Source organism: Haliaeetus albicilla, chromosome 12 (genome assembly GCF_947461875.1).
Source record: "Haliaeetus albicilla chromosome 12, bHalAlb1.1, whole genome shotgun sequence".
NCBI lineage: Eukaryota > Metazoa > Chordata > Aves > Accipitriformes > Accipitridae > Haliaeetus > Haliaeetus albicilla.
The window spans coordinates 38,350,325-38,378,074 of record NC_091494.1 but is presented as its reverse complement, the minus strand read 5'-3'; the positions used below and the strand labels follow the sequence as shown (position 1 = coordinate 38,378,074).

At 41.2% G+C, this 27,750-nt stretch overlaps 2 protein-coding genes across 3 annotated transcripts; both read right to left on the bottom strand.

Annotated features, from left to right (window-relative positions):
* Positions 1-583: 583 nt before the first annotated feature.
* On the bottom strand, positions 584-9,597 carry LOC104317712 (meteorin-like protein). Of its 2 annotated transcripts, XM_069799246.1 has the most exons (6): positions 8,589-9,597; positions 7,407-8,309; positions 6,307-6,523; positions 6,114-6,222; positions 4,431-4,490; positions 584-1,907 (listed from the first exon to the last, which is right to left on the bottom strand). In XM_069799246.1, the coding sequence occupies exons 2-6, from the start codon at positions 7,508-7,510 to the stop codon at positions 1,591-1,593; spliced, it is 807 nt and encodes a 268-aa protein (XP_069655347.1). In that variant the 5' UTR covers positions 7,511-8,309; positions 8,589-9,597; the 3' UTR covers positions 584-1,590. The 2 variants fall into 2 exon arrangements, with proteins under 2 accessions (XP_069655347.1, XP_069655346.1); XM_069799245.1 differs by having other exon boundaries at positions 6,114-6,523.
* Positions 9,598-9,733: 136 nt separating this feature from the next.
* DGKE (diacylglycerol kinase epsilon) lies at positions 9,734-27,076 on the bottom strand. Its single transcript, XM_069799242.1, has 11 exons — positions 26,007-27,076; positions 24,157-24,316; positions 23,528-23,647; positions 22,469-22,612; positions 20,389-20,546; positions 20,040-20,091; positions 19,776-19,889; positions 19,211-19,282; positions 18,562-18,689; positions 17,488-17,599; positions 9,734-17,177 (listed from the first exon to the last, which is right to left on the bottom strand). The coding sequence occupies exons 1-11, from the start codon at positions 26,462-26,464 to the stop codon at positions 16,986-16,988; spliced, it is 1,710 nt and encodes a 569-aa protein (XP_069655343.1). The 5' UTR covers positions 26,465-27,076; the 3' UTR covers positions 9,734-16,985.
* Between the last annotated feature and the right edge of the window lie 674 nt (positions 27,077-27,750).

The following is a 27,750-nucleotide window of genomic DNA, read 5'->3' as shown; positions in this document are numbered from 1 at the left end:
TTGCATAATATGTTTTGTCTCTCTCTGTTCAACCTCTTGTTGTCCACGAAGACTAAAATGAGCACGTAAATGCAACCGTTGGCTCCTACTATACATAAACTAACACAGCCAGCGCAAGAAAGATTACTCCCCTTTAGCTTTTATTCTACTGTGTCAAAAGAAAGGTAGTTATCTCAACTCTATGCAATATAGGGAGATTGTGGTCAAATAGAATTAATATTTCCAACACCCACAATCTCTAACAAGCTCTTCATTATTCTCACCGATTGCAATGATTTCAGGTTGCTCATTGCGAGGCTGACAAGTCCACAGGGCTGTGAATTACATCACCAGATCACATGGGTTTTTAAGCATGTTTTTTCACTTCACACTAGGTTATCTTAGTTTTTCAACCACTCATTCACTAAACTACTTATTTGCTCTAAAAAGAACACACTATTTCAAACGAATGATGCTCTGAAAGCAAATATTAATTATTACATTAATGCTACAAGAAATGGCTAAGGCCCCTTTAAAAGGCAAAACCCCCCACAAGTCTGACATATACAAATATACAAAATAAGAAGAAATGCAGTACCTCCGATCTATACTAACAGAACATATTTTATCTCGTATTTACAGTGCAAATAACAACCAAAGGAGAGTATTTGATTTAAAATCTCAAATATAGCATTGATCTCCAGCTCTCAAAACCCAAGTATTCAGATATCCCTGTACATTTTCCAATACTTTACAAGGGCCAGTTTGCTCAGGTCTTTCCTGTTGTGTACTAAACAATAACTAAAGCTAGTTGTGGGCCCAGTACTACAAATACCAAATCTTACACTCTCACACAGACAATGCTACAACTAGAACTTCTGATCATTTCAATGCATTTCCCAAACACCTTTTCTCATCTGGTAGTGATATAGTGTTAGTGTTCATATTAGCTAAAGTGCAGTATATCCCTCATTAGCCTGTTTGCACGGGCACAAAATCAGAGGCTGTCAACTGTGCAGAAATCAACAGAGTGCTGCAGAATTGCATCAGCTGTGATTTTGCCCCAGAGGGTTAGTTAATCTTTCTGCTAACATACAGAAGGCAAAAAACCTGGCAAACCTGTCAATTGCCTGAAAGTTTAGTAACTATGGCTAAGACTACAGTTAGCATTCATTTAAAAAACCCAAAAACCAACCAAACAAAAACCAAAGGAGCCATTTGGAAGGGAAATCAAGTAGAGATGGGGGAAAAGAGAAAAAAATCTAGACAAGAAGCAGATAGTAGGTACATGGAGCAAAAGACATTAGAGAGAATTTTGTAATACTGGCCACAAGCTGCTTTCTAACCACAAAAAAGACAACCCTTTCAAAATTCAGAGTTATTTTGTGAGGCAAAGAAGATGTGAAGAAGGAGAAATTAATGCAGCTAATGCAAATGTGGATTAAAAGTCAGAGTTTTCAGGGCTCACAGAGCCATTATCTTCAGGAAATTCTCCAGGCTCCAGTTTTGGTGAAATTGTTAGCTTTAGTCCTTGGTTTTAACCCTACTTCAGATTCAGTATCCAAAAACTGCGCTGAAGTTTTTCAACTCTCAACTCCAGTGTCACTCCTGTCAGTTGAGCTGAAACTCACATGGGTTGGCTCCTCTTTCTCTGGCAGCCCGGTAAATGAACATGAAATCTTTAAACCGAGGAGCACAGCCCAACCAAGCTTCGCCAAAATGTTCATTTCCAGTGAAAAGGAAATCTCCACCTCCTTTCTTCACCTTGCATTGCAACAGGGTTCGTATAGGGCCTCGCCATTCACCACTTGCTTCGTCCTGCTGGAAAATTCTGTTTTTCTGCCTGTAGACTTTCTGGATGCTGACATCAACCTGTGACATGTGGTTCTCTGAATCGTGGGAAACATTTCGGATAGATCCTTTCACCACTAGATGTGAAGAAGACAGGAGTTGGTTATGAAGCAGCAGGTAAGTAGTTCAGGTACTAGGAGTTCACTGAATGAAATAATTGGAGAAACAGGTTTGTTGTGCAGTTTGTATGCCTACCACCTACAGGTGGACACATTTCTGAGCTTACACTGCATCCTTTACACAGAGGATCCCTACACAAACAGTGCTATGTGTTCGGAAGCATGCTTTATGACTACGCAAATCAGCTACATCTGAGGAGAAAGCATGTAACTTGCTTGATAATGCAAAGCAGCAGTAAAGGATAAAAAAAGCACATGAAAAGAGGTCAGCTCAGAGACTGAAGTTTTTTCAGTCTATATTCCAAAATGATGACTGTCACAGACTACATCCTTCCTGTCTCCATGGGACTCTGAAGTTTTCCTTTGACAGCAGTAACAGAGGTTGATCCAAGAAGAATTAGAATATGATTTGATTGGAAAAAATAAGAGCTTGTTAAATGCTTTTCATTTAAAGGTTTGGGATTTTCTCCCTCAGAAAATGGCATTCATCTGTCCATCAAAAGACACTTTGGGAGCTGATGAACAATGTGCAGAACTTTTGAAGTGGCTTTATCTGAAGCCTTATTTAAAAATTACACAGCATACTTGTACCTCCTTTTCCCAAAGTGATCCTAGCTGTTTTCTGGGAATGAAAGCATAATAAGCCATAGTCTTTCTGACTGAAAGCATCCTTTGCATCAACTGTACAGAGAATGAAACATCCCATCTGACAGGTGTTTGCTGTCCTGAAGCCATCTTTCTCATTTCTCATCGCCCCCATTTTTCACAGCAATCAATTATTTGTCTATTAACTAAACGAATTTCCATCCCATACCCAGAGAAGGCTCAGAAAGAAACATGCCACCATCCGAGCCAAGAGCTCTTGAGCAAATGAGAGGTTACCAATGGAACGGGAACATAACCATGCTTCTGCCACAAAACTCGTTCATTCAGGTACGGAGAACTCAACAACACAAGAGGCAGAAAAAGCTTATTTCTGAAGTTTCTGAGAACTTTCTCATTTCATTCAATTTCCAAGGGAATCCAGAATTTTATGCAACAGATGTCTCTGTTCTCTGTCTCCCTCTTTGTGTGATCATTTTTAATCAGATGCAGTCAAGTCTATTGACAAGCTATAATGCACTTGTTCCTGGTGCTCCAAGTTGCTCCTGCGCTGCTCGGGGCCTAGTGACTGAAGACCTCCATCTTAAGAATAACTATAAAGCCCCTATTCACTCCCAGTGCCATTTACACTTTCATTAGCAGCTATTTTCTCTAATCAAAAAAGTTGATGATAGCGATTTGTGAGCTTAGGGCAAGGAAGTCAGGCCATAAATAGAGTCAGTTCAAAGGGCTATTTCTTCTGCTCTGTTGCTGCTGTAAGTGTAAGCGCCCCCCATTGTGTGCCTGGGCCTCCACATCTGTCAGTCTCTGGTCTTTCAGGCAGTGCAGAGGCACAGCACCTCGCATGGGAACTGATAACTTCATCAAATAGAAACAATGCGTTGGATTGCATCAATTAATTTAGAAGAAGAAGAAAAATTACCAGCTAAGGAGCACTCTAAGGGAAGCATGCTCTACACTCTGTTTTTGTATTAGCACAATGCTGTTGGCATTTGATTTTAGCAGTAGCCTTGAAGCATGGCAATCCCTAGTAGGAAAGCGATAATTTGGTGGGTTTTTTTTTAAACATTGAATAGGGGTAAATATCGCTCATAGTTTTATTTCTTTACATAGGTACATTTACAGCAATGTAATCGTTGCTATGTGGAGAGGCAGCTCTACTGCCTGATCTATTGGACACAATCAAAGAGGTACAAACTTTCATGCACAAATCCATGGGAATAAAATGAACAAATCGTGATAGAGAGAAAAAGAAAAAAATGATATTGCATTATTAAGTAGAGAAAATGGGAAAAGCTTTTAATGTACCATCCAATCAGTATTTCTCATCTTATGGAATATTAACTGCTCTGTTTTCTCATAAAGCATGAAACCTAATGAGTATGGCACTGAAGGAAGTTTAAATCACCTGAAATCCTTAGCCAAGTTAAAACAACTCACTACCTCTGTAGAAAAAGAACTAGGAAGCATGCAAATTGTGAGGGAAGAGAGAGGGCATATTCATCATTGGGGAAAAAACCAAACCCAACAACGGATGAAGGTAATAAAAAGGAGCATACGAAGCATGTATAACCTGTGTGTATGTGTGTCTACATGCATGTGACTGCTACATGTGAGAGCGAGCAGCACGCTTGTGAGAATTACTTTCAGTTCGGTTTTAGATCGTAACCTTTCTGCCTGCAGGAAATAAGGACCTTAAAAGAAAGCTTCTCCCTTCTAGGTTTCATTTTCCCTCCCATTCAAATTCTGTCTCACACAGCTAGTTTCTTTCTCGGATCAGAGAGCACAGTCATGCCATTATTTTAAGAAAAGCAGCAAATAAATTCAAACAACCAATACATAATTAAAGGCAGAATGACTTCCCTTTAGTCAGCTTACCAAAATCACTGCTGCAAATGGCCATAAGAAGTTCCATGTTGTCACAAGGACGGCACATAGCTGGAAAAAAAAAGAACACTTTGTTACTTATGATACTATACTATACTATATCTCATTGCTAAAGGACTGGTGAATTATGAGAGGAAATGAGGCAGAACTACTAGCTTAAAGAGTATTATGATCAGATGCAAACAAAAATTCTTGTTATGCAAATAAAACCGAAGGAAAGAAATAAACACAAAGGATTTGTAAGAGTCATTGAGTGACAACAGGGCCTGATAGCACATAATCCCTTGAACAACTGATGAAGCATGCAAAAAATACATCAGAAAACACAGCACCTGGCACATACCTCCCCTCTATCATTTTTCAACCTTTTCAAATTTGGTTCTGTTTTGACAGAAAGAGGGGAAGGTCCTCCTATATTACTTGTGGATTACAAAATACAAGAATAAAGACAAGCATCTACATGTGTGTTGGGAGCTACAATGACTTCAGACAATTTGCAGCTCCAGAGCCAGGGAATACTCCAGTATTGCCGACTGAAAGATCAGTAATCCAGCGTGGATGTGGTTGAATTTTATTCCAAGTATGGGGGAGCAGCATAAGTCATTCAATATATTAGTGATAAAAGAAAACACCCCACATCACATCTGAAGCCTTCATGAGTCTAACACCAGGTCGTAGGGTTCACCGAATCCCTCAGGCTCTGTTCCCCCATAAAAGTAATTTGTTATCCACACACTTGGTATATACCCCGTTTGTTACCAAAAGCTCCTGTCTTGAGTACTGGGCAGTCAAGCCAGTGATCCTATTAAGCACTTCCTAAAATAAGCACGTTCCCCGAGTTAATGCCACGAAGCTCCAGCAAACAGCAAAGCCACACCTTGAGCAGGTTAACAAAGAGGAGAGGACAACCTAGAAGTACTACAGTTGCTCTTCTTATTTAACCTCTCCATTTTAAGGGCAGCTTCTTGCCATTGCAACATGGCTTGAATACTCCCCTTTTTAACAGGAGGTTTGCCCAGGGTATTCTTTATTGGGGCAGCAAGGATGTAACAGCAACAGTAGGTGGGTCCTGATTTTTCAGAACTGGGATGGATAAGAGCCCTCTTCAGCCTCCATGCTCCTTGGATACATAAACGTGTGTGTATAAGCGTTATTAGGTACAGGATTATGTTAGTGTAAGCATTGGAAAGAAAGGTAAATGAAGTTTCAAGCAATTTAGACAGCTAAACCTATTTTCAAAAGATCATTTTAATTTCCAGCAACCATCTTGAGACCTTGGGCTCCTGATGAATTTAAATCCCTTCTGAACATGGGGTTTAGGCTCCCATAACCCACTCAGGCGTTCTCAGTTACGGTACCGCCAGGGGCTGGGGACACCCATGGTCACAGTGCATACGTCCAGGACCAAGCTGGCTGCTAATGGAGAGACAGAGTTTCTCTTTACATTGCAGTGTTCCCTCCTGTGCCTACAGGATGCCCCTCATGGTGGAAATCTGAAAACATACGGCACCCACCAAAGAGTCAGCGAGCGGGCAGAAAGACCTCCCTTGCAACGACAAACCCCTCAGCCAAAACAGCTTCTGTCACTAGGGACGCACTGGCAAGGTCAACGGGTGTCGGATGCCACCTTGGATCTCCCCCACATTGGAGCCCCGAGGCTGGCCCTGCTCTTACCTTCGACCAGTGCCATCTTTTTGAATTCGGGGCCAGCAGCACCCTGGTTGGTCAGCAGCTCATACTGGAAGCTGGCCGTCCGGCGGCTGATGTCCCTCTGCGGGCTGGCCTGCAGGAAGAGGGCCACTCGTTGCGGCGTGTGGGCACTGAAGCAAGAGACGTGGTGGGGTTGAGCCCCTTCTGCCTCGCTTACCACCAGGTGCAGCTGCCCAGCACGTTCCACGTAGATGCTGGCTCCCTGGAAGTCACTGGCAGGCTTGATGCAGACAGTGGTGCGCCGGGCACTGGAGAGGTTGGGCTCCAGAACGACACGCAGGGCTCGCGCTGGGTACATCCATTCCAGGGAGCCCTCGGTGCAGCGCAGATGGACCTGCTCCACCGCACGGGAACGGGGCTCCCAGCTCAAACCGCTGCCAAGACAACACCATCAGTCCGTCACTAACGATACCCACGGCACAGGCAGGACGGCCCAGCAGTCGCTACCACGCTGGCTGCCCAGAGATACAAGTCCTGCTCCCACCTCCGACTCTATCCTAACGACTCTTAAGTTAATTTTCTCCAGCTGGGCTGCCTTCCCTCCCTCACTTCCCACCACGGACAAGAGGAGGATCGCTCACACCTGGTGCTGCACCAGGGAGCAGGGAAAGGAGCCTCGGTCCCTTTTGCCTACCTGCAAACCCGTGCTTGGATGCCTGCAGCATCCAGGAAAAAATGACAGAGGGAAACTTCTCTCTGCTAAAATAGCAGCAAAAACGTTCTGTGCGATAGGACTGGGCAGTGCTCTGGAAAATCCCGCCTGCAGGTGGGTAGGGGTGAGAGCCACTGGCTTGCAGCAGGAGCTGCCCGGAGAGTACTGATGTTACATCTGAAAAATTTGGCTTAAAAGGCTGAATTTCTAAAATTACTTTTAACGTTTCCCATAAGAACTCATGAAGAAAACGTCTGCAGTCAAAGCAGGCCGTGCCGGCCCTGCTCCTGAGCTCTTCCTCAAGCTGGTGCAACTCCACTGCTTTCGGAAAACCAAGTCCGTAACAGCGGAATTAGGTTAAAAGACAGAGACAACAAAACGCAGAGGAAAGGCACGTAGGTCTTGAGGAAGCCCTGCTGCCTATTTTCCTGTCAAAACTCACAGGCGACAAGCCGCCAGCCAAGGCGCAGCAGCCGCCCTCCTCAGCCGGCCCCGGCCCTTCCCTTCCCGTACCCAACGGGCGAGGCCACCCCCCCCCCCCGGCCTCAGGCAGCCGCCGGCCCCGCTTAACGGGCCCCCCCTACCCCGGCCCGTTACCCGCCTACCTGCCCCTCCAGCTGCAGTAATCGGCGGCTCCCGGCCGCTGCCCGCCGCCCGCCAGCAGCAGCAGGAGGGCCAGGAGGCTGGGCGAGCCCCGCTCCGCGGCCATGCCGGGCCCGCCCGGCGCAGAGAGGCCGCGCTGGGCCGCGGGCCGGGCTATAAGGGCGGGAGGGAGGGAGGGAAGGAGGAGAGGGATGCCGGGGACAGGCCGCGTCCCCCGTCCCCCCCTCCTCCTCCCCGTCACCACCCCGGGTCTCTCAGCGAGCGGCTGCAGGTCCCTCGGCAGTGCCACAGAGAGGGGACCCCCCCCAAAAAGAGGTGGTGGTGGTGGGGGGGACACACGACGGTACCACCGTCCCCGCGTTTCTGTTTTCTTACCGCTGCCTACATGGCATGGGCCCGGCAGCCCCCCTCGGTCTTTAAAAGATTTAAGCGTGATGAATAACGGTTTCTCATCGCAGTTCAGGAACCAACAAAAATCGTGTCAGCGTAATCAAAGCAAACATGGAATGATTGATGGAAATTCAATAGTTCTAACTTCTGCTTTCACCAGTACCTTTCAGGGGTCCGCGCACAAGAAAGCGCAAGGGCCTGCAATTATCATGCTAAAAGCCGGGCTGTGCCTGCCAATAATTAGATTTCTATATGCATTGCCCTTTCCATATTTTCAATGAACGACATGGGGAGCTGCTCTTTTGCAGGTCTGAGAGAGCCGGGCTCTTTTCTGCAGCTCTTAAGCGTGGAATCGGGATTTTGCAGCGGGCCGGGGACAATGGCCCTCGGCGCTGCTGGGTGGCACATGCGAAGATCCGCAGGGCATTGTTCCCCCGCACTGCGACAGCGCCCACGGTCACCAGGACTCTCTGGCCATCTGTTACCTTGTGGTTAGCAGCGTGTTCTCACATTGCCTACAGATGCACAAGGGAAGAGAAGCAGAGTTTGTCCGTCACATTTCTGCCATTAGGGCTTTTCCTTAAGAGGAAAATGTGTTTGCTAGAGGAGATACCCCGAAATCAGAGTTTGAGCCCTCAGGTGCCCAACACTGGACTCCCTGAATCTTATTTGGACTCCCACACAACCGCTTTACTTTTCATTCACCAAATATTTTACATTTTTACTTTTATTATCAAAAGACAGAATTTCAGTCTTACAGTATTCTAAGACCCCCTGTTCTTCCCCACACGTACCTGCGGTGTGACTTCTTGCACAACTTTAGGCTAAAGTCTGGCTCAAGTTGGTGCTCTGCACAGTTCACTCAAACAGTTCTAAAAACATTTAAAAATGCATTAAACCTAGATCTTGTATTAACATTAGTGCCAGTGATCCTCAAAGCTCTGTGAAACTATTGTCTTACATCTAAGAAAAAACCTGCTGAATACCTATGCTCTGACCCCATCTTGAATGGAAAACAACACAGAAATAGTCTTTAAAAGGTTTGATTGTGGCATAATATAGGAGCTAAGAGGCCAGAGCCCATTCTCTCTTTTGTGCAAATGAGATCGGGGAACAGAGGAGAGGACTTGGGGAGGGAGCTGACACGATGATTAAGTGGCCACATAGGAAGATTTATTCACTTCCAAAAGCCCAAACTAACCCATCTGCTGCCATCAGGAGAAAGCATTGAGCCACTTGATCTCTGAACACCTTCCAGCAGCAGCACTTCCCCCGCCTGTGGAAAGCCCTGCGTGTATTGTGCTGACTTGTGCTCAGCAGCCCTCCTGCCTCCAGTTTATATTAACACCACACAACACCAAAACATCTCCCATTAAAACTCTTAGAAATTGCTCTTTACAGATAAGAAAGATGTAGGCTTACTTCCCCCTTAGACTAAATAAAGAGTGTGCATCACAAACTGTTTTTAAGATGCCAAATCACTGACATTGGTGAGAAGGAATGGTTTAGACATTTCATCTTACTATTGAAGCCTGGGGTTTTTAAACCATTTTGAACATATCTCTTACAAAGCCATACAAACTCAGCTTTTCCCCAGGGGTGAATACCTCAAGGAGAAGGATGAACCAGAAGCGGGCAAGCAGCTGCTGAGACATCTTTGTAAGTTACTAAACAGAATTAGTTTTAGCTCTGAATGACATTACCATGTTGTCTAGAATTTTTTCCACGTATCTGAGGTTTGAAATGCTTGGATTTTACGGCAGGGATCTCAGGCAGAAGCATGGCTGCGGCGTTCGACAAAATACAACTCTGTTCTCAAAGTGACCAAGCTTATCATACTGCAGCCTTCTAAAAGCCAGGCAGTTTATCATCATCACTAGGTTGTTACAGAGTTGAAAACTCGCATTTGCTTTTATGCATAGTGAGGAGCGGGAAAAACTGAGTTTAAATACTTTAATTCACACACTTTAATCTACAGAGAAATACAGTACAAATAACAAGACAACAAAAAGATGCATTAGGAAATTCAGTAACCAAGTCAGTGCTGTGAAAAAGTCTGCATTTACAAACTTCTATGAAGAATATGGAGCAGATGTTTCTCAAAGGAGCCTTCTGGGAGCTTAAGTCACAAGAGACAGGCCATGACACAACTCACTGAAGACAAAAGTTTTCTTCAGTTTCACTTACGTTAATGTGGAGTACCGCCACAGAACTGGGTGGAGTTCTGTGACTTCACTCAAGTTGCAGCTTCTTACAGACAGAACCTGGCCCAAGTACTCAAATAATACACATCACCCACATGTAATGATTTGAGCAAACATCACAATTACAGGGGGCTATGGTATTATCACCCGCTTCAGAAATATTGCATGAAGCCAATGAGGGTGCAGAGACTTTTATGAGACGTTCCACAATCACACTTCCTGTGCCTACGCAGCAAATAAAGAACACACTTCCCAGCTTTTATGACTAAGAATTTTACAGTAATACCTCCTTATCCCCTCATTTCAGCCTGCCACCTTTTAAAAAACAAAGGAAAAACAATTTGGGATTTGAAAGCATCACTTGATGTAAAAAAAAAAAAAATTAGCAAATTTTGACTTTAAACATTTAAATTGGACATTCAATATTATGTTGGCTGGTTATTTCTTTGCAAGTAAGATCTCATATACTTTACAGCTGTGAGCAGTCAGGTTTGCTCTGAGTTTTTGTTTTCTGAGAAGAGAGGTGGGAACGGTGCAGACAGCTTTTGCTTATATTTGGGCACTAAATAATATATATCTCAAACTTCGCCATAAGGAAACAACTGTTCCATCGAGAGTACACTGACCACTCCTTCCTCACTGTTCTGTGGGAAAACCAAAAAATACTGAATCCCAAATGTCACCTTTCTTGGTTGAAAAAAGCCTAAGACGTTATAAATTCTACTTTTTGATGTATTACTTGCATTTTAAGCTCATTTTTTCCCTATTTAGTGCAACTTCAGAATAAATGCATAAACACATTCAATACAAATCCCAAGTCACAGCATCACAGTATTTCCAAGCTAAAGAATAACTTTTTTTTTTTTTTTTTAAAACTGTTAACATGCTGGTATCTTCTTACAAGTAGTTATTACTAACTTAAAGTTACACCTCTTAAAGGTAACATTTTTACAGTATTCTGGTCACCAATTACTAAATAGAAATAACTCCTATATATATTGAAGTTACAAGCTACAAAAATAAAAATCCATCTATAAAAATCCTAGAAAGAGAAAATGGCTGGAGGTACTCCAAGGATTACAACAGTTGGTAGTGGACAAAATGGCTTTTGAGGGATGTAAACTTTGAAGATACAGAATGCAGTAAACTCACAGTGTAAGTTCCCACTTACTCTTAAAATTATTTTTATGCTGAAATCTACAAACAAGTTGCAAATGAAACAATGCAAAAAATGAATTACATACAGCAATAAGGGTATACAGCACAGTAAACAGGGCAGTATTAATGGGAAACAAAGTAAAATTTTGAATACATTCATACTTTTGAACAGTTAAGGGCCGGATCCTCAGCTAATGTAAGTCTGCATAACATCACTAGGTTTAGTCAAGGCATGTGGCTTTCCTCCAGCTAGAAGTCTCTCCCCGAGATGCCCAAAACCTGAACTGGATATTCAGCACTCTTAGTGAGACAGAGAAATTTTGATCACGCCATGCTTTTAGAACTGTGGCCTAAATGAATTTGAAATAGAGAATGTGTAAATTATCTCAATGTACTTACTTGCTAAATGAACAAGTGGTCTCTGTTGTCTCATTCCTGTGTTCAAGAAGCAGCTATCATTTCTCAGAAAAAAAGTCAGAGCATTTTTAAAGAAGTGGTTCACATTCAACAGGATCAGTTATGTACTAGTATTTTTAAATCTGAAGATATCCTAGTTTACTCCTAACTGAAGGGTCAAATCTTTTTTCTCTTCCAAAAGGAAGAAAACTGCTAGTAGTCAGTATGAGATACAGAACAAAAAAGGATTTTCAGTTAAAACACATGCAAAGATTCCTAAGTGTCCTACTCTTACCCATAGATTAACTAACTAGGTTACAGTGGTGCTCTACCAAAAAACATTTGTTGCCAAGTAACAAAGAATAACTATTATAACATTGATACCATTATGCTGTTCACAGCTAAGGTACAGTGCTTTAAGTTTTTTTTTAACCAGTAAGATACAATAACATACATTATGAAAGCTGTGAGCTTCAGTGCAACATAATGCAGAACCAGAAGGAATTGGCCAAACTGAAAACCAGAACCTTTAACCATCAGTTCTCAAAACCTGTGGAGAATGGGGAGGTTCCTCCCCAGCAGCAAAGAGCAAAAATTGTACTTTCAAAATAGGTCTGGGGGACTGGGAACCTTTGGAGGCCTTTCTAATATCTTCCAGGTGTACTGATGGTGACTGAGAAAGCCAAACAGGTGGGTTACTGTGCTAATAATAAGCTGGGCAAAGCCATTCTAATTTTCTTTTCTGACAAGCTAGCTGGCATGAAGGGTAAAGTGGATAGAAGAAAAGCTCACTATCCTGATTTCAGGAGAACTTTTGATACTGTCCCAAATGACATTTTTAGCTGAAACTGAGTCAGCATAAAATGCATAATTAAGTGACTGAGGAAAAGTACTTACTGAGTAGGTGTAAACACTAGCAAGACAAAATGTACAGGGGAACAAATTTCTCAATCTGAATCAGCTGAAGTTATACAGAAGAAACTATTAACTTACTCTTGCTATAAGCATTGCCTCAATAAGATGATTTTCCCCAAGTATGTTCAAACATGGTAGCATTTTCTTTTGCAACCAGAAGAAACTCAAGTCTGTTTTCTGAGAGCATGAACTTAGAGCATCTAACTAAAGTAAATGTTGTTTCAAGTTACTTAGTGCCTAAGAAAAGCAAGACCTGGGAAAAAACCCTATGAAGGGGCAACATTGAAAGTGAACATATAAAAAAAGAGTATCAAATGCATACATTATGCTATACAGTCTTTACATCATGAACATGAAATGCAATTCATAACAGTGCTAGCTGAGAAAAATGTTCAAATTTGAACATAATTCCAAATTAATTTGAAACAGGAATATCACCATTGCAGTAGAAAGAAAACATAAGACTATGTTCTTTAATAACTGCAGTAATTCCAAAGTGCTGTTAAAAGTATGCTCTAAATACTACCCTAATGTGCTTTAAACACCAGGAATAATAGACATACTTAGAAAAAAAACATACCTAAGTGAATGTCATTCACCTCAGCTATTTCTGAAGATGAAGAATGCAAGTTTGGGCTTCAGATGCCTTTTAAAAAAGTCCAGATATGGAGAAAGATCCAAAATGCATGTGGCATTTGAAACAGTTTAACCCTGCTATGAATTGCTCAAGTGAAAACACAAAGTAAAACAAAGCCTATGACAAGAAGTTCTATGCACATGAAAATAGGCACATACATCCTGTGCGTGTAAACAAGTGAGGTTTGAGCGAGGCAGGAAGCTGACTCACAAAAAGGCTCTCCATACAACTTTAAATTTTTTGTACTGCACATCATAGGAGTGAGAACCTACAGTAAAGAAAGTTATCGGGATCTGACCAAAAGTCAGTGAAGCTAGTGTATGCAGCAATAAAACTTAAAAATAAACTTTGTGAATTGATTATTCACCCTGTACGTTTTACACAAAGGTATGCTGTATGAAGACTGCCAGAAGAAACTATTGATTATTTATCTTTTTGAAACATCACTTTCACAATTTTTCCAATGTTAATCCTTAACAGGGTAAGGGAAAATTCTTCAGTGCAGGACATGAGATCCAGCTGCAGAGTACCCTCTTCTGGATAGAGAATGTACTGCAGTATTTTCAGGTTTCCACTCTGCGTTCAGAAGAGCTACAGAGTAGCTTTTTTGTACTGGTGCTTTATGCACCTACAACGTTAAAGCAGCATGTAACAGTTTTACAGTCACAACGCAAACATGACAACATTAAGCAGCTACAGGTATATTAAAAATTTAAAAAGTTCATTTATGCTAGCATTAGAATCTGGGTGCCCATTGCTGACATTTACTGTCTGCAGTCGAACTAACACTTAAAACAGTTTGATAAAAATAACTCAAAACAGGCTTTAACCCAATTTGCAACATACTGGAAAGGAGGATACATTGAAATCAAAAGGACAGCGTGTTGGAAACACCAAGACTTCCCAACAGATTCTAGTGCTAACACTGCATGTTTAAAAAGAACTTTTTTTTTCCTCATGCATGACAGCTACATATAGTTACAATAGAAGGATGACCCCATGTCTGACTGGGAACTAGACACTTCAAACTTACAGAATATTCTCCATACCATAAATACAATTTTACAAGAGGCTTCCCCATGCTTAACAACAGCTACGTTTGCTACCTATCATTTGCTGCAATGACTAACAGTCAATTTGTGAAACACAAACTTCTTCACTTCCACATGCAAGAAGGGGATGATCTGTCCAACAGAAACAAGACCATTTACCAGGGGTTCTCCCAAACAAGCACCCATTTAGATGCTACTTTCACTTCCAATTCTGCTTTGTTTCTCCAAAAGGAATGATGGATTCGCATTTCCCAAAGAGGATTTCACGCATTTAGGACTGGACTCCTAGCAAGCCACAGCAAGCAAGAGGACCTTGCCTGCACAAATATAGTGCAACATCACTGGTACCCACTCAGGCAAAGCACAAGTGGAGAAGCCAGCTCACCTACTGTAAAAGAGGGAGACTTTCAAAGTCCTGGCATTATTTTTTTTTTTTCCTAGATGTCAGGAGTTCAAAAAGTGAAGTTTTTGAACAGTTAAAGGTTCTTAGGCTATAAAAGAATTTGAATAATCATGTGATCAACTTCAGGTAACTCTTTAAACTGTGTTATGAATAGTTTAGATTGAGTAGCCAGCAGTGTCATTTCTCTTGAGAAAATGCTGCCTTTCATAGCACATACCCTGCTTTTCCAGAGACTTGTCGTTTGTTTGTAAACAATAGTTAGGTAAAAACCATAGCAGAGAACTTAACTATTTTTAGGATGATGATGGTTACAAGTTTTTTAAAAAAATTAATAACTAGTAAGATTTTTGAAGCCAATACAAATCGAACCTCATAACTGGAAAAAAAAAAAAAGGTAGTGGATTTGTCTAACATACTATACTTTGGGGTATTTTAAACACTTTTTACATAGATTTAACTATTTGTTCTCTATATTTACATACAATAAAATAATTAAGATGAAGTATATAAGGCTAATGAACATGGAATTTACAAATGGCTTCAGCTTTACAGTTCATTACACTCTAATCACATTTTCAGACATCTATAAATTCACTGATAATCAGTAGTATTTAAGATCTAGTACATACACTTTCTACAATGAATACCATCAAGTTAAAAATGCTCTCCAAAGAGGATTACAATTGAAGGTTTTAAAAATACTGACTTTGCCAAGGTTTCAATAAATTATTTTAAAATATAAATAGTCCATTCACCATTAATGCAAACGTCATTTTACAGATTGTTGAAAAACAGTTTCATTTTACAAAACCCAGAAACACAGCCTACTTTACCCAGTGGTATCGCTTTCGGTTAGCATAAAGAAAAAAAAAAAAAAAAAAAAATTGGGACAGTTCTGACAAAAGCAGCAACATTCAAAGTTCAGACCAAAGCTCTCAACTTCTCTTATGATCTTAGCTTATGCAGTATACATTCAGCATAAATTATCTTCCTACTTGGAAGATCACTTTCAGTAACTCAACTGAACTTAACTGAATTACTTAGTGACAAATTTTAAACCTCAACTCATAGCTCTCCCCTGCTCCGGGTTTAAAATACCTACAACAAAAGAAAAAAGGAGCAGATTTTTACTTCTGTTAATCATGAAGATGTTTTCACCTGAGAAGCTTTTAACCTGAGAAGCTTCAGATATGCCAAACTGACTGTTTCCATGTACTGTTGTATGTATTCTTAACCTTTACTATCAGTATAGGCCACCAATCTTTTCCTCACCCTATATTCATATGGGAAATGAAGTTTCAGGTCCAACAAGGTATCTTTGACACCCTAAGAGCCAGTCAGAAAACAAATGCTTCCACGTTTTTTTTCACAATCAAATTACACACATGAACGCCAGAACTTGCTAACCCCTGCAAACCTAGCTCTCAACCTCCACACTTACAAGTTGAAACAGTTAACAGACTGACTTACCATTGATCATTTTCAGGTAATTACGAAGCAAGATCTTTAACAAGCCTTTAAAAAAATACCAAACACATTTGCCCATCATCATTATTTCGTTAAAACCCTCCTCTAAACAGCTAAAAAAGACAGCTCCTTTGTCCAAATTTTCCCGCACAAAGTCTCCTCAAGAACTATGATGTTGCTATGCACAAAAACTAGAATTAGTCTCTCACTGAACTGAAGCAGAGTCAGTCACAGTACCTCAGTGCAAGTCATAGTACAATTATTTTGAAGTTGTATCGTGAGTACTCAGGACCACAGGAGTACTCTATCTATGGCTTACATAGCCACTGAAAAAGGTAATTCGCTAACAGAGTATTTCCAGAAACCTTTGGTCCAAAAGCATCTTTCTTGCTAACCACCTTCCCAAGAGCTCCCAGATCCTCCGCTCTCCCAGTCAAGCATATCAGATAGGCACTGCACAAGCAGGTGCAAAGAAGAGTATTTGTCTTGCTCCCAAGAAGAGATGGCAGCCAGGAGCAGGCTGTTGTCAGAAAATCAGCCCACATCCTACTTGGTCTGGTTTTCTGTTCTGGAACTGTTCTGGGGAAGAGGGCAGGTGGAAGCAGGCCACACTCCCAGCTGTCTCCCTTTCCAAGGGTATAAAATATTTTGCATTGTGTATGTGCAGAAGATCTGATTCCACGGCAAGGAAGGGCTGCAGTATCTGTCTCCTTCCTGCCATTAGAGTAACTAACTCCTCAAACTAGAAAGGCTGGGCATCACCACCAATCTAAAAGGCAAAACAGTTGTGGTAATTCAGCTGTGAAAGTTTTCATGAATGTAAAAGCATGGCTTTTTCCTCAGCTCTAGTTCATTCACAAATATGAACCTTACGGCATAAACCTTAATCTAGATTAGGCATTCTCAATGTTCTTAATGAGCTGAAGTTCATCACTGTATTAGGTTGAATTCCGCAAAATCTATACATCTTCATCCGTCTGTTCTCTCATGTGGTCTTGCTCAGACACGCTGGAAGCGTCGTCATCTGTCTGTTCACCCGAGTGATACAACATCAGTGCATGTGTCTTATGAGTTATGGTAACCGTGCAGGGCCCCTGAGCCCATGGCTCTCCATCCACCTGCATTGGCATCTTTGAACTCTTCAAGATCAGCTAGTATTAAATAGAAGAACACACAATCATAGCAGTTCAAAGTAGCTCTGAAGATACCTTTTGCAACTACAATATACTGATGCTGCACATTTCAGCCTGGCCAGGGAGAAACAGTATATAATCAGTTGCATTTGTAGGCCACCACCCACAGCAACAGAAGACTGTGAATTATGACATAATTTTTACTAAGCAAGAGAAACATCTAACTTAACTGCAAACTGCAACTTCAGATCAGACAGTTGAGTGCTTGAGATTCTATACTGTGTATTAAAAAAAAATTTAGGGAAACAGGTTCATAAACACCACTTACCCTCACTGTATGTGCCTGCCCTAGGCGAACAGGATTTGCTAGTTTCACCTGAATCTGGGCACAGTGGAAGGAACCATGAACACCAACAACTTCCAGAAGTCCATCGTCATGTCTATGAATTAAGAAAAGAGACTCTTTTTAGTGATGCTTATGAGGTCTAGAATACCTATCCAAATATTACACAGTCCTTTTATGGCTGTTCCTATAAAGAAGACAAATGTTATTCTACAAATATGTTTAAACCATCTATTTGAGCTGGACAACAAGTCACACTGAATGGCAAAGGAAGCCATACAAAAAACGCAAGTATGGAGCAATACACCAGCTGGTACACCCTAGCTAGCTTCTGGAAATTACGGATATATCCATAATTTCCAAGGATCATCGTGCATACTTAAGGCCCACAGTGGATTTCTCTTTCAGATTTGTACAATTTTCTGTCTTTTCCCTCAGTTATTTATCTATGGGAAAATCTTTTAATGGCTTAATTTTTTAGATTTTGGTAAAGGACCTTGCCCAAACATTTTTTAGAAATCCAGGATCATAAGCCTTGTAACAGAACTATTAAGTATATTTATATATAAGGCTTCTGAAGAAGGAAATCACAAGAGGTAATAACTAATGTACCCATCTATTCTCTTTAGTATTGCTCCAGCCAACTTACTCAAGCATGGGAGTAAATTTTTTGGCTTGCATTGTTTTTACTTTTTATCTTAAGCTCTATTAAGATGTGTTCTTTTATATTCTGAAATGGACATATCTTCCACTTTTTGAAGGCTACCTTTATTTTTAATAGCCTCTTCAATGCTATTGCTTAATCATGCCAGACATTTTGAGAACATCTTAAAAAAAAAACAACCCAAAACTTAATGTGTGGGATGCACTTAGTCCAAGTCTCTAACATGAGGAAGATAAAAAATCTGAGATAGCCTACTGTCACTAGGTAACCTTCTGACTTTCAGACAAGTCTGGTTACACAAGCACAGCCTACTGGAGGGAACTGCTTACACTACAAGAACTGTTAAAGGAAAAAAAAAAAAAAGAAAAAAAAAAAGAAAAAGATGCACTGTGTACCTCGCCAAGGGGTAAGGTTCATCACCCATTCCTTCCCAGAGCCTACAGCCACCTCCCCAATATCCAATATTCAGGACAATGATGCCTTCCAAATTGGGCAACTCTATTCTCTCACCATCCAACTCTAGCTTTAAAAGACAAACAGAAGTTAATTACTGTGGATCAAATTCAGTATTTCAATACAAGCTAGTTATTCTCTTTATGCATTTAATAGGCTTCCACTTGAAGAAAAACTAGCCCTGTACAAATAGAACATGTTTTCTTTTCATACTTTTAAAAAATTACTTCTGATATCACAAGATATCCTAAGGTGTAATAAGTTTCTATTAATAGAGAAAAGAAAAAGGAACTCTCACTTATGTGAGTCTCTGGTGCTAAGGCAATTTTATCTGAATATCAGTACTTGAACTCATAGAACTGAGTCAAGGCCAGAAAAAAATTGAGGAATTTTCAGTAAGCTCAAAGACATGAATTCCATGAAGTAAGCTGCAGACAGCAAAAGTTACATCAAAAATAGTCCAAGTCCAGAGTCATCCTTATACAAATATCACATAGATGTAAGCTGCAAAGCTTTTCCCTTTTTCTTTCACAAGGTAAGTTTTCACATTCCACTGACTGTCCAGAGAATAAGCAAGTTAAAAAAACTTACCTCAACCTTTTTGTTAAGATCTTTACATTCTTGTACTAAGCAGTCTTTGGTTCCATAAAAAAAATAAACAGCCTATAAAAACCAAAACAAGGAGAACAGAAAACACTGTTAGAAAAAGACAATACATATGAAGACTATTTGAAATATTGATGTAGAGTTATCGTTCTGCAAACCTTAACTAAAATTCATACTTAACATATTTGCACATCCTTCAACTAAGCTTTCTTCATGAGATAGGCTACAACTTGCATAAGAAACTTGCTTTCCACTTTAAAAGGAAATAGGCAGGGTCCTTAACCCATTAAGTTTCAAAGCAAATGAAACATTCTAAACAAAAAACTGAACAAACACCATATTCTGTAAGCAAGCAAGCAGAGGCAAGGCAGAACACCTGTGAGTGGGCTGGAAACATGTTTTACCCATGGAATCCCCTCCCCAAGAAAAATGAGTTCAAACTCTTAAAATGGCATGAAAGGAAGTAGGGGAGTAAAGTAATGTAAAGCAAAAAATAGCCTTAAGTCAAGTCAACAACTACAAGGAGAAAATGTCACTTTACCAAACACACCTTATTAATAATTCTGCTGGAAAACAGAGAGGGAGTCTTCTCACGATGAGCATGAAAATTTAAAGCCATGAGAGCATCAGGTCCTATAGAAAAGTAGTTGTTCATGGTGAATACCTGTAAGACAGAACTTCTAGTTATGGTCTTATTAAATATCATTATTAGGATTTAAAAGTCACAGTGTTTAATGGGAAATAGGTAACCAGAAAAATAAGTATAAACATACAAGTATTCCATAGAATCCATATTTATACTTGCAAACCATACCTTTGGTTTCCTTAAGTTGTAGTATCCTTTGTTTGTTACTTGAACCTTCCATCTGAAAAACAACAGCCATTACTTAGACTCATGACAGCCTGTTCTCACTTAGTATCAAAGCTGTAGTCAGGAATCTCATATCTATACTGGGATCAAGTAAAAAGATTCAAACTTAGTTAAATTATGAAAGAGTTAAGCCTTGTAGAACAACTAAATAAAGACTAATTTTGGACCTCAGTCATTTTGCAGTTCCCTCCAGCAATACTTGTATTTCTTTACATATACTGCTGCAAATGGCTATCACTAGAGCTATAGTAGTATTTGTTTCTATAGAATTTATCTTTTCGCTGTTACTTACCTGTCTAGTTTGATTCCATCTGCCTCCATGACATTTCGTAAGATTTGTTCTACAGGGACTTCTCCAGCATAACCTGCACCCCAGCCCAGTGTATTAGACAGGTCATTACCTGTTCCCAGAGGTAAAATTGCAACTTGTGGAATATAATGTTCTTGCCCCTAGGATACAAAACCACTGCATATTAGTTCCTTCTTCAGCACTCATGTTCTCCCTTATACCCCCAAATGTTCAGGTTAGATAAATAGCATTCATCTTCAGAGCAGCTTGTTACACAGTGCAGAGCAATAGAGCTGGCAGCGTTAGTATAGCAGATGGCACATTTAAGTACTTATCGTAGGGATAATGCAAAGGAAGGAAATGTTAAACCATTGTGCGAAGAAAAGAGAATACAAACACAGCATGGAACAATGCATTATTAATACTGAACAGAGTATGCCTTCAAAAGAATGATGCTTTGGATCTAGAAATGGAAGCCTGAACTTCTCATCTGATTTCCTGATTATATGCTGCTGACTTGCTGCAGCCATGGTAAGTTACTAACATTATTATTGCACATACTTCTGGGAAATGATATGAACATTAAGAGTGACGTAACACACAAGGCTGTGAACCATAACAAGACACCAAAATGCTCTTACAAGACTGAAATGAGGTTAGGTCTAAAACAACAGATGCATATAACACTAGAGTATTCAACCACGGACAGACATTCACATACTCAATGAAGGAAAGTCAGTATCTAAGTTTCAGTGGTGCCACATACACACACAGATCCAACTGTTATCAATAGATGGAGCAGACAATAATCACCTCTGCAGATCACAGAGTAAGTGACAGAAGCAGACATTCAAAATGGCCACCTGAGCAAAGGTCTTTGCTCTCTTTACCACAGAAGGGTGAACAGTTATTTCAGATGTACTATGGCCTTTGAAATTCAGCTGTGAAAAGTACTTGCAATAAGTGGCATTATGGTTACTATTTTTTCAAGAAGAGTTATCAGCCAGGTAACCTGTATTTGAGAGTCAAGATAAAGGAAGGGAGCAAATAACCTACTGCTGATAATAAAAAGGTTTTGCTGATAATCTCAACAGTATTTATATAATTCCAATGACTCAATTTGAATACTTGGAAACAAAGAAGAACCCAGATTTCATCAACCATATTGGCTCTGAGGGACAATATATCAAATGTCCAAGACCAAGTAACCATATACTCATATTCATTAACCTTTATAGTTACACTTTGCTGCATTTCTACTTTATCAGTACATAAAAATTCTCAAAGCTCACTTTGACTATGCATGAAGTTGTAACAATGGCCTTCAACTACAACATTTCTTGTATTAACAAGAAAGCCACAGGAGAAAAGAAAAAAAAAAAAAAAAAGACATTGATATAAGAAGAGTAACTTTCCTCCTTCTATCACTAGAGAAAAAGTTTATTAGGTAAAGCACTAAAGCCCTAGTAATTATTTTTCATTCTTAATTTTCTCAGGAGTTCTTAGTAGTACCCTGTAAATTGGAATATCGTCCATTTCAAATCAACAGTAAACATTCAGTTTATTTTTTCCTTCTCTACTTGCTGTTAATAGGCGAGGCTGCAGACTGATAGATTGTTTAGAATATATGATAAGGAGCAGAAACAAATTACTGCACTTATTCATGCACTGGCAATATAACCAGTATAGCCAGCAAAATTATGAGGTTATTATAAAAGATTGAGCACGCTGGGAGAAATAACCAGTCAGAGCACATTAGCCATTATTAGCCATGCCATTTATGACAAAATAAATCTGTTCAAAGAGGAAAGAACAATGCATAAAATATTCTGCAGTTTGTTTTACAGAAAGAACAACTTTAAATATAATTTAAAAATCTAAAGCTTTCATATTTTTCCTGAACTACAGGGACTCATAACAAGATGCATTCCTGCCATATGAACAAGCAATTCTGCAAATATTTCTCCATAGGCTTATTCAGGAAGATGAAAACAATAAATGCAGGTAAGAGAATAGGTGTAGCACTTTAGCAGCTCCAAAACTCATTTCACCGTAAGACACCTTTTAATTTAAAACCCAATACCTTTATCTTCATTTCATCAATTGCATCCAGGACCCAGCCTACTGTGCCATCCCCACCACAGACAAGAACCCTGACAGAGTTGCAAGGCAGCAAGGTACAAAGTTGGAGTGCTTTAGCAGGTGCAATTTTGCTTAGATCAAAAACCTAGAAGAAAGGAAAATAGAGTCCATAACTTCACAGAACATGACTCAGATTTGCCTCACAGATAAACAACTTCAAGAAGTTCATTCTAATGCAAAACAAAGATTCTCCATTTACAATATTACATTAGCAAATGAGCTGTCCTGACTTTTATGAGCAGGATTTGGTTTCCCAAATTCACAATAGAGCTCCAGCTGCTTTGCTAGGAATAATTGTCATTGATAACCAAGCAGACAGAGTCCTAAGAAAAGTCTGTATCTAGAGGCATTATGATGAATTCTGTCAAGATGAAAGACTTCAGGTAAAAGTTATTTTTAAATAGTCAGCATACGAAGAGGTTCGGTCTTTAAAGGCTTATTGGGATGCATTTAAAACAAACACATACTGATTCCTATTAGGCTGTATTCTAAGGCTGGGTTTTGAACTTCAAAGGAAGAGTATTATGCTGCAGCCAGGAAATCCAAGGAACAACTAACTGCCTTATGTCAACATCCTGTGCCATCGCAGTGGATTTTAAGGGGAAAGCGACAACACAAAGGAGCAACTGTAAACAACTGACATTTTCACAAGTAAAGTGAGGATTTAAACAAATACAGGTTTCAATTAAGAAGATCTAAATATTTTTCTAAAACTTGTACACTGTTTCAAGAGCCAGATACTTATCATTAAGAGAATTACTGCATGTATTACTATAAATAAAAAACTGGACCAGTTTTAGAACCATAACAAACTTGGGGGTGGGAGGAGCCTCTGCGCTTTTGGTCTCTCTATATAAGAGTTCTTTCTAAAAAAACAAATGGCATGAATTTGTTTCCTTTACTGATCTTCCACAAGATCCTACTGCCATTGTGTAAGCAAAGTGATGTTTATTCTAATTTAAACTTTTATTTTATTATAGTGGCTTTTCACTGTAAATACCTGAACGGGGTTCAGCAGAATTTTAAATTCTCCTAGTAAAGTTTCACCCATGTTGTTTCCACTACGAGTATTAGCCAGTATGATTACTGGCATCCAGTGTTTTCTGCAGTAAGGTACCACCTGCAAAAAGGTAAAAGTCAGTCAGTCACACAAATACAGCATGTCTGAAAATGTTTGAAACCTTGCTCCAGAACCCGTCCCCTGTAAGTGCTGAAATGAGGAAGCTACCAATTAGACCGAAGTAGTCAAATCAGAAACAAATACTTCTGATGCACCAAGGTCAAAGATTTCTGTTCTACGGTGCCTAGGACAACAAATACTACAATGTTATGAATACAGCCATAGAAACATCACAAAACATTCAAGGAAGTAAGATACCCAAATCTCAGTGTTGTTTTGGAATAACAAAATCCAAACGTCTGCTCGTGCTTCAACTACCATGTTAATAAAATGAAAAACACCTCCAAATTAACACTGCAAGTACTTCAAATAGTTATTAACCTGACAACGTACTGAATTCAAGTTTTACTCTGTGGGGTTTTTGTTCGGTTTTGGTTTGGGTTTTTTTTGTTGTTGTTGTTTTTGTTTTTTTTAATATATTACAAAACTAAGAAACAGTAGACAATTACCTTTTCATAATTGGTTCTTTTGTCTTTACGAATCTGGTTGATTGTAGACAAATAGTATGGTGGAATAATTAAGTCTCTGAATTCTCCAAATGTACACTCCTCAGTCTTTAAACAATCCATCATGCATTCATCATGTACAGTATACTGACACCACACACATCTGGAAAAAAGAACAAAAAAACATGAAAAAAATCCTCAAACAACAGGCACATCGATATTGCTCATTTATTTTAGCTAGACTAGCTTTCTGAAAAGTACTTACGTTTACATACACCATTATAAGTAATGTTTTAAGAATATTACAGAGAAAACTATGCACTGGAAGTTTACATGACTATGTATTGGCTACAGAAAATTACATAACTTGGTCATGTGCTTCCAAGTCTAGAAAAGCATTTGAATTCTGTGGAAAAAAAACCAACCCAATGGATTTAAATTAATTCTATTCTTTTTAATTCCAAAAGCAGGTGCTATAAATATCTTCTTACATTATTTGCAATGTTAACTGTTGCACTGAGAAACTGAACTCCTATCCATCCTTAAAGAGCACAGCTAAAACACTAGAGTTCAATTTAACAAAGCGTTACTAGTAATATTAATTAATAAATTTCTTAAGATTGATAATACCTCTTTAAATCTGAAACCTAAAAGGTTACACAATACTGTACAAGGCTGATGGGATATTGTTATGCAAAACTGCTCAGCCTTTTGACCTGTTCTAAAAGCTGTCCTGGAAAACAGACTAGAACAAGAGGAAATACTGCAATATCCGCTGCCAGCCTCTGCAGAATGTTAATCTTTGTTTGCTACATCCAAAGCCTTGGTTTAAGCAGTTGCGAAAGCTATTTTTGGAGTCCTTCTGACTAATCCAGCACACAACTAGAGTAGCAATGATACTTGTGTGACTTTCTTCTTTTCCTCTTTTTCCTTCCTTCCCCCTTTGCCTCCAAACCCCTCTCCTTCCCTCCTCTCCTACACAACACTGTCTCTCAAGGTTTTGTTTCTGATAGTATGCTCATTTACACTGTAATTCTGCTACTTACCAAGCAATTTGACAGTATCACACAGAAGCAAAGCAAAAGCTGGCAGAATATATGCTGGAAAGATGACATCCTTTGAGAAGGCTGAGGTAACACTTATACTGTACCCAGGACCTGGAACAGTAGCACTATACTTGGGCACAACATGCCACTATGTGTCATGCTGACAACTTTGTAAGCAGCCTTACTGATGACAGTGCAAGCCCATTCAATGGTTCCTTAACATTTTTTAACATTCTTACCACAAACTTTTAAAAACAGATTATATTACAGTAGCTTTTAAAACTTCCCATTAGTTTTTTTTGAGCATCCTTACAAATGAACTTAAAACAGCAATAGGACTGTTGTTTGTTATAGTTACACTGAGCAGATGCCAGTTTTGCAGAGACGCATACGCATTTTGGTGCTCTGAATTGTGAGCTGTGTCACTCAAATTGCTCAGGATATCCACTGTACAAATGACAAGTGCATTAGAACCTTCTTAAGGTCATCCCCTGAAATATAAACTCTCTTGGACACAGAGAGCCTTTTGAATATAATTATACAGCAGCTAGCACATCATGCTGGAGTAATGCAATTAAGAGAACAAGTGGAGATGAGATGCAATGACATACTCTTAATCTACGACTCAAATTACCCACAAGCATCCATTTTAATTTTAGGTTCTTTGAAGCTGTTTTTTTAACAGAACTTCATATCTGACTACTGCAGGATCCCCTTCAGGGTAACGTGTTCCAATAACCCTGCGGCAAATACAATACTGATATGGTATCGTACTTTCTCATACAAAGTCAAATTCCCTTGCAATACCTGTAGTCGCAGAGCTTGGGCTGTGTGCCGCACTGTTGTTTGCATATCATACAGCAGCTGCAGAGCGGGACGTTGCCTCTGATCCAGCGGTGTGGCATAGAGCTGTGGGCTCCACCATTGCTCCTCATCATAATTTCCTTGCAGAGAAAAAGCTGGTCTGCCTTCTTGAGGCATCCTTCACTGACACGCAGGCCACAGCAGTTGCAGAAAGCACCCTGAAGGATGTGCTGGGCACACACGCAGCAGTAGGAGGGCTGGCCAAAGAGGTCTGTGTAGTGCCAGTCATGCTTGCTCTTGCGAAAGATGTCTCGTATTAATACCTGCCGCCGGGACCGCTGGAAGCTGCACCACAAGGTGATCAGCACCGGCAGGATCACAGAGCACAGAGTCCAAAACACCAAACTCCAGTCTGCGACCACCGAGGAGGAAGCGTCGCTTCTGCTCTCCGTCCCTTCCATTCCTCAGCAGCTCGGCCTCGCCAGCCTAACCCCTCACACCAGCTGGGCAGACAGCAGGGCGAGCCCGGCAACGGCCCCCTCGTTCAAGGTGCCAACGCGCAGCTTCACCACACATCTTTTAATCCCTTCTTAGGGCTAAGCACCTATTCGGCCCACATCTGACCTACCAACCGACAGAAGGATTTCGGTGCTAGCCAGCCGCGAGGGGCTCCTCCGCTGCCCGCCCGGGCCTAGCGCAAGGCCGGCCGGCGCCCGACCTCCTCCCGGCCCGGCCCTTCTCTCACCCAGGGGTCAGCAGGGAGCCGCCACACGGCTCCGGCTGCCCCCAAACGCCCCGCTTCCACTCAGGCCCCTCTGCGGGGACGGAGCGGGGGACGACGACGACGACGACGGGACCGGGACCTCGCCGAGGCCCCGGCCCCTCACACCGCCTCCCCTCAGGCCGCCGCGCCCCCCACCCCCGCGCTGGGGGCTCCCGCCGTCCGCCCTCTCCCCGCGGCGGGGGCTTCCCCGCGGCCGCCTGCGCTGGGCCGAGGGGCAGCCGGCAGCGCCCAGGGCGGGAGGAGACGAGCGGCGGGCGCCAGGGATGCGCTGGGGCGGCGGAAGCGGAAGCGGCGGAGGGCGGTTGCCAGGCGACGGGCGCCGCCCGGAAACGGGGCGGGCGGGCGGGCGGGCGGGTTCGTTCGTTAGCGGTTTATCGCGACTCCCGGCAGCCGCGACAGCGTGTGGCAGAGCGGCCCGGCTTCAGCGGGAGCGGGCCGGGGGCTCGCTGGGGCAGAGGGCCGCGGCCGCTGGGCGGCGAAGGGCCTCGGTGGAGGAGGCTGCCCGGCTGCCGCAGTATTTGTTCCTGTGTTACCCCAACCATAAGTGCTTCCCCCCCACTAGTTTCCTTCTGTCCTTACAGGTTACGCTGTTTCCCCTGTACCGGTTCTAAAAATAGTTGCTGCTGTTAGAAACCACAGTGGTTTGCGCTTTCAAAACAGCATCTCGAACAATTGCATAAATCCACACAACAGACACAGCTCTTCTTGGATTTTAGGCTGTTGGTGTCTTAAAACACACGCTGAAAAATGCAAATATTCCATGGTTCGGCAGTGCTTGGGTTTCCGAGAAAAGTCCCATAACGGGACGTCGGAACCCCAGAACTGCCCAGCCCCTGAACTGCTTCGTTTCCATCACCTGCTTTCACTCCGGTCCAGCCCTCACACCTCCAGAGCTCTCCCTTTTAGCCCACGAGTCTGTCAGATTTTTACAAACTGATAAGTGACTGTGCGAGCAGTTGTGCT

Excerpts from the sequence above, each read along its gene's own strand:
- LOC104317712 (XM_069799245.1), bottom strand. The coding sequence starts at position 7,510 with ATGGCCGCGGAGCGGGGCTCGCCCAGCCTCCTGGCCCTCCTGCTGCTG. Across the intron at positions 6,524-7,406 it reads TACTGCAGCTGGAGGGGCAG|CGGTTTGAGCTGGGAGCCCC; the intron begins GTAGGCGGGTAA and ends TTGTCTTGGCAG. Across the intron at positions 1,908-4,430 it reads CATTTGCAGCAGTGATTTTG|TGGTGAAAGGATCTATCCGA; the intron begins GTAAGCTGACTA and ends CTTCACATCTAG.
- DGKE (XM_069799242.1), bottom strand. The coding sequence starts at position 26,464 with ATGGAAGGGACGGAGAGCAGAAGCGACGCTTCCTCCTCGGTGGTCGCA. Across the intron at positions 23,648-24,156 it reads AAAGAACCAATTATGAAAAG|GTGGTACCTTACTGCAGAAA; the intron begins GTAATTGTCTAC and ends ACCTTTTTGCAG. Across the intron at positions 19,890-20,039 it reads ACAACTTAAGGAAACCAAAG|GTATTCACCATGAACAACTA; the intron begins GTATGGTTTGCA and ends TCTGTCTTACAG.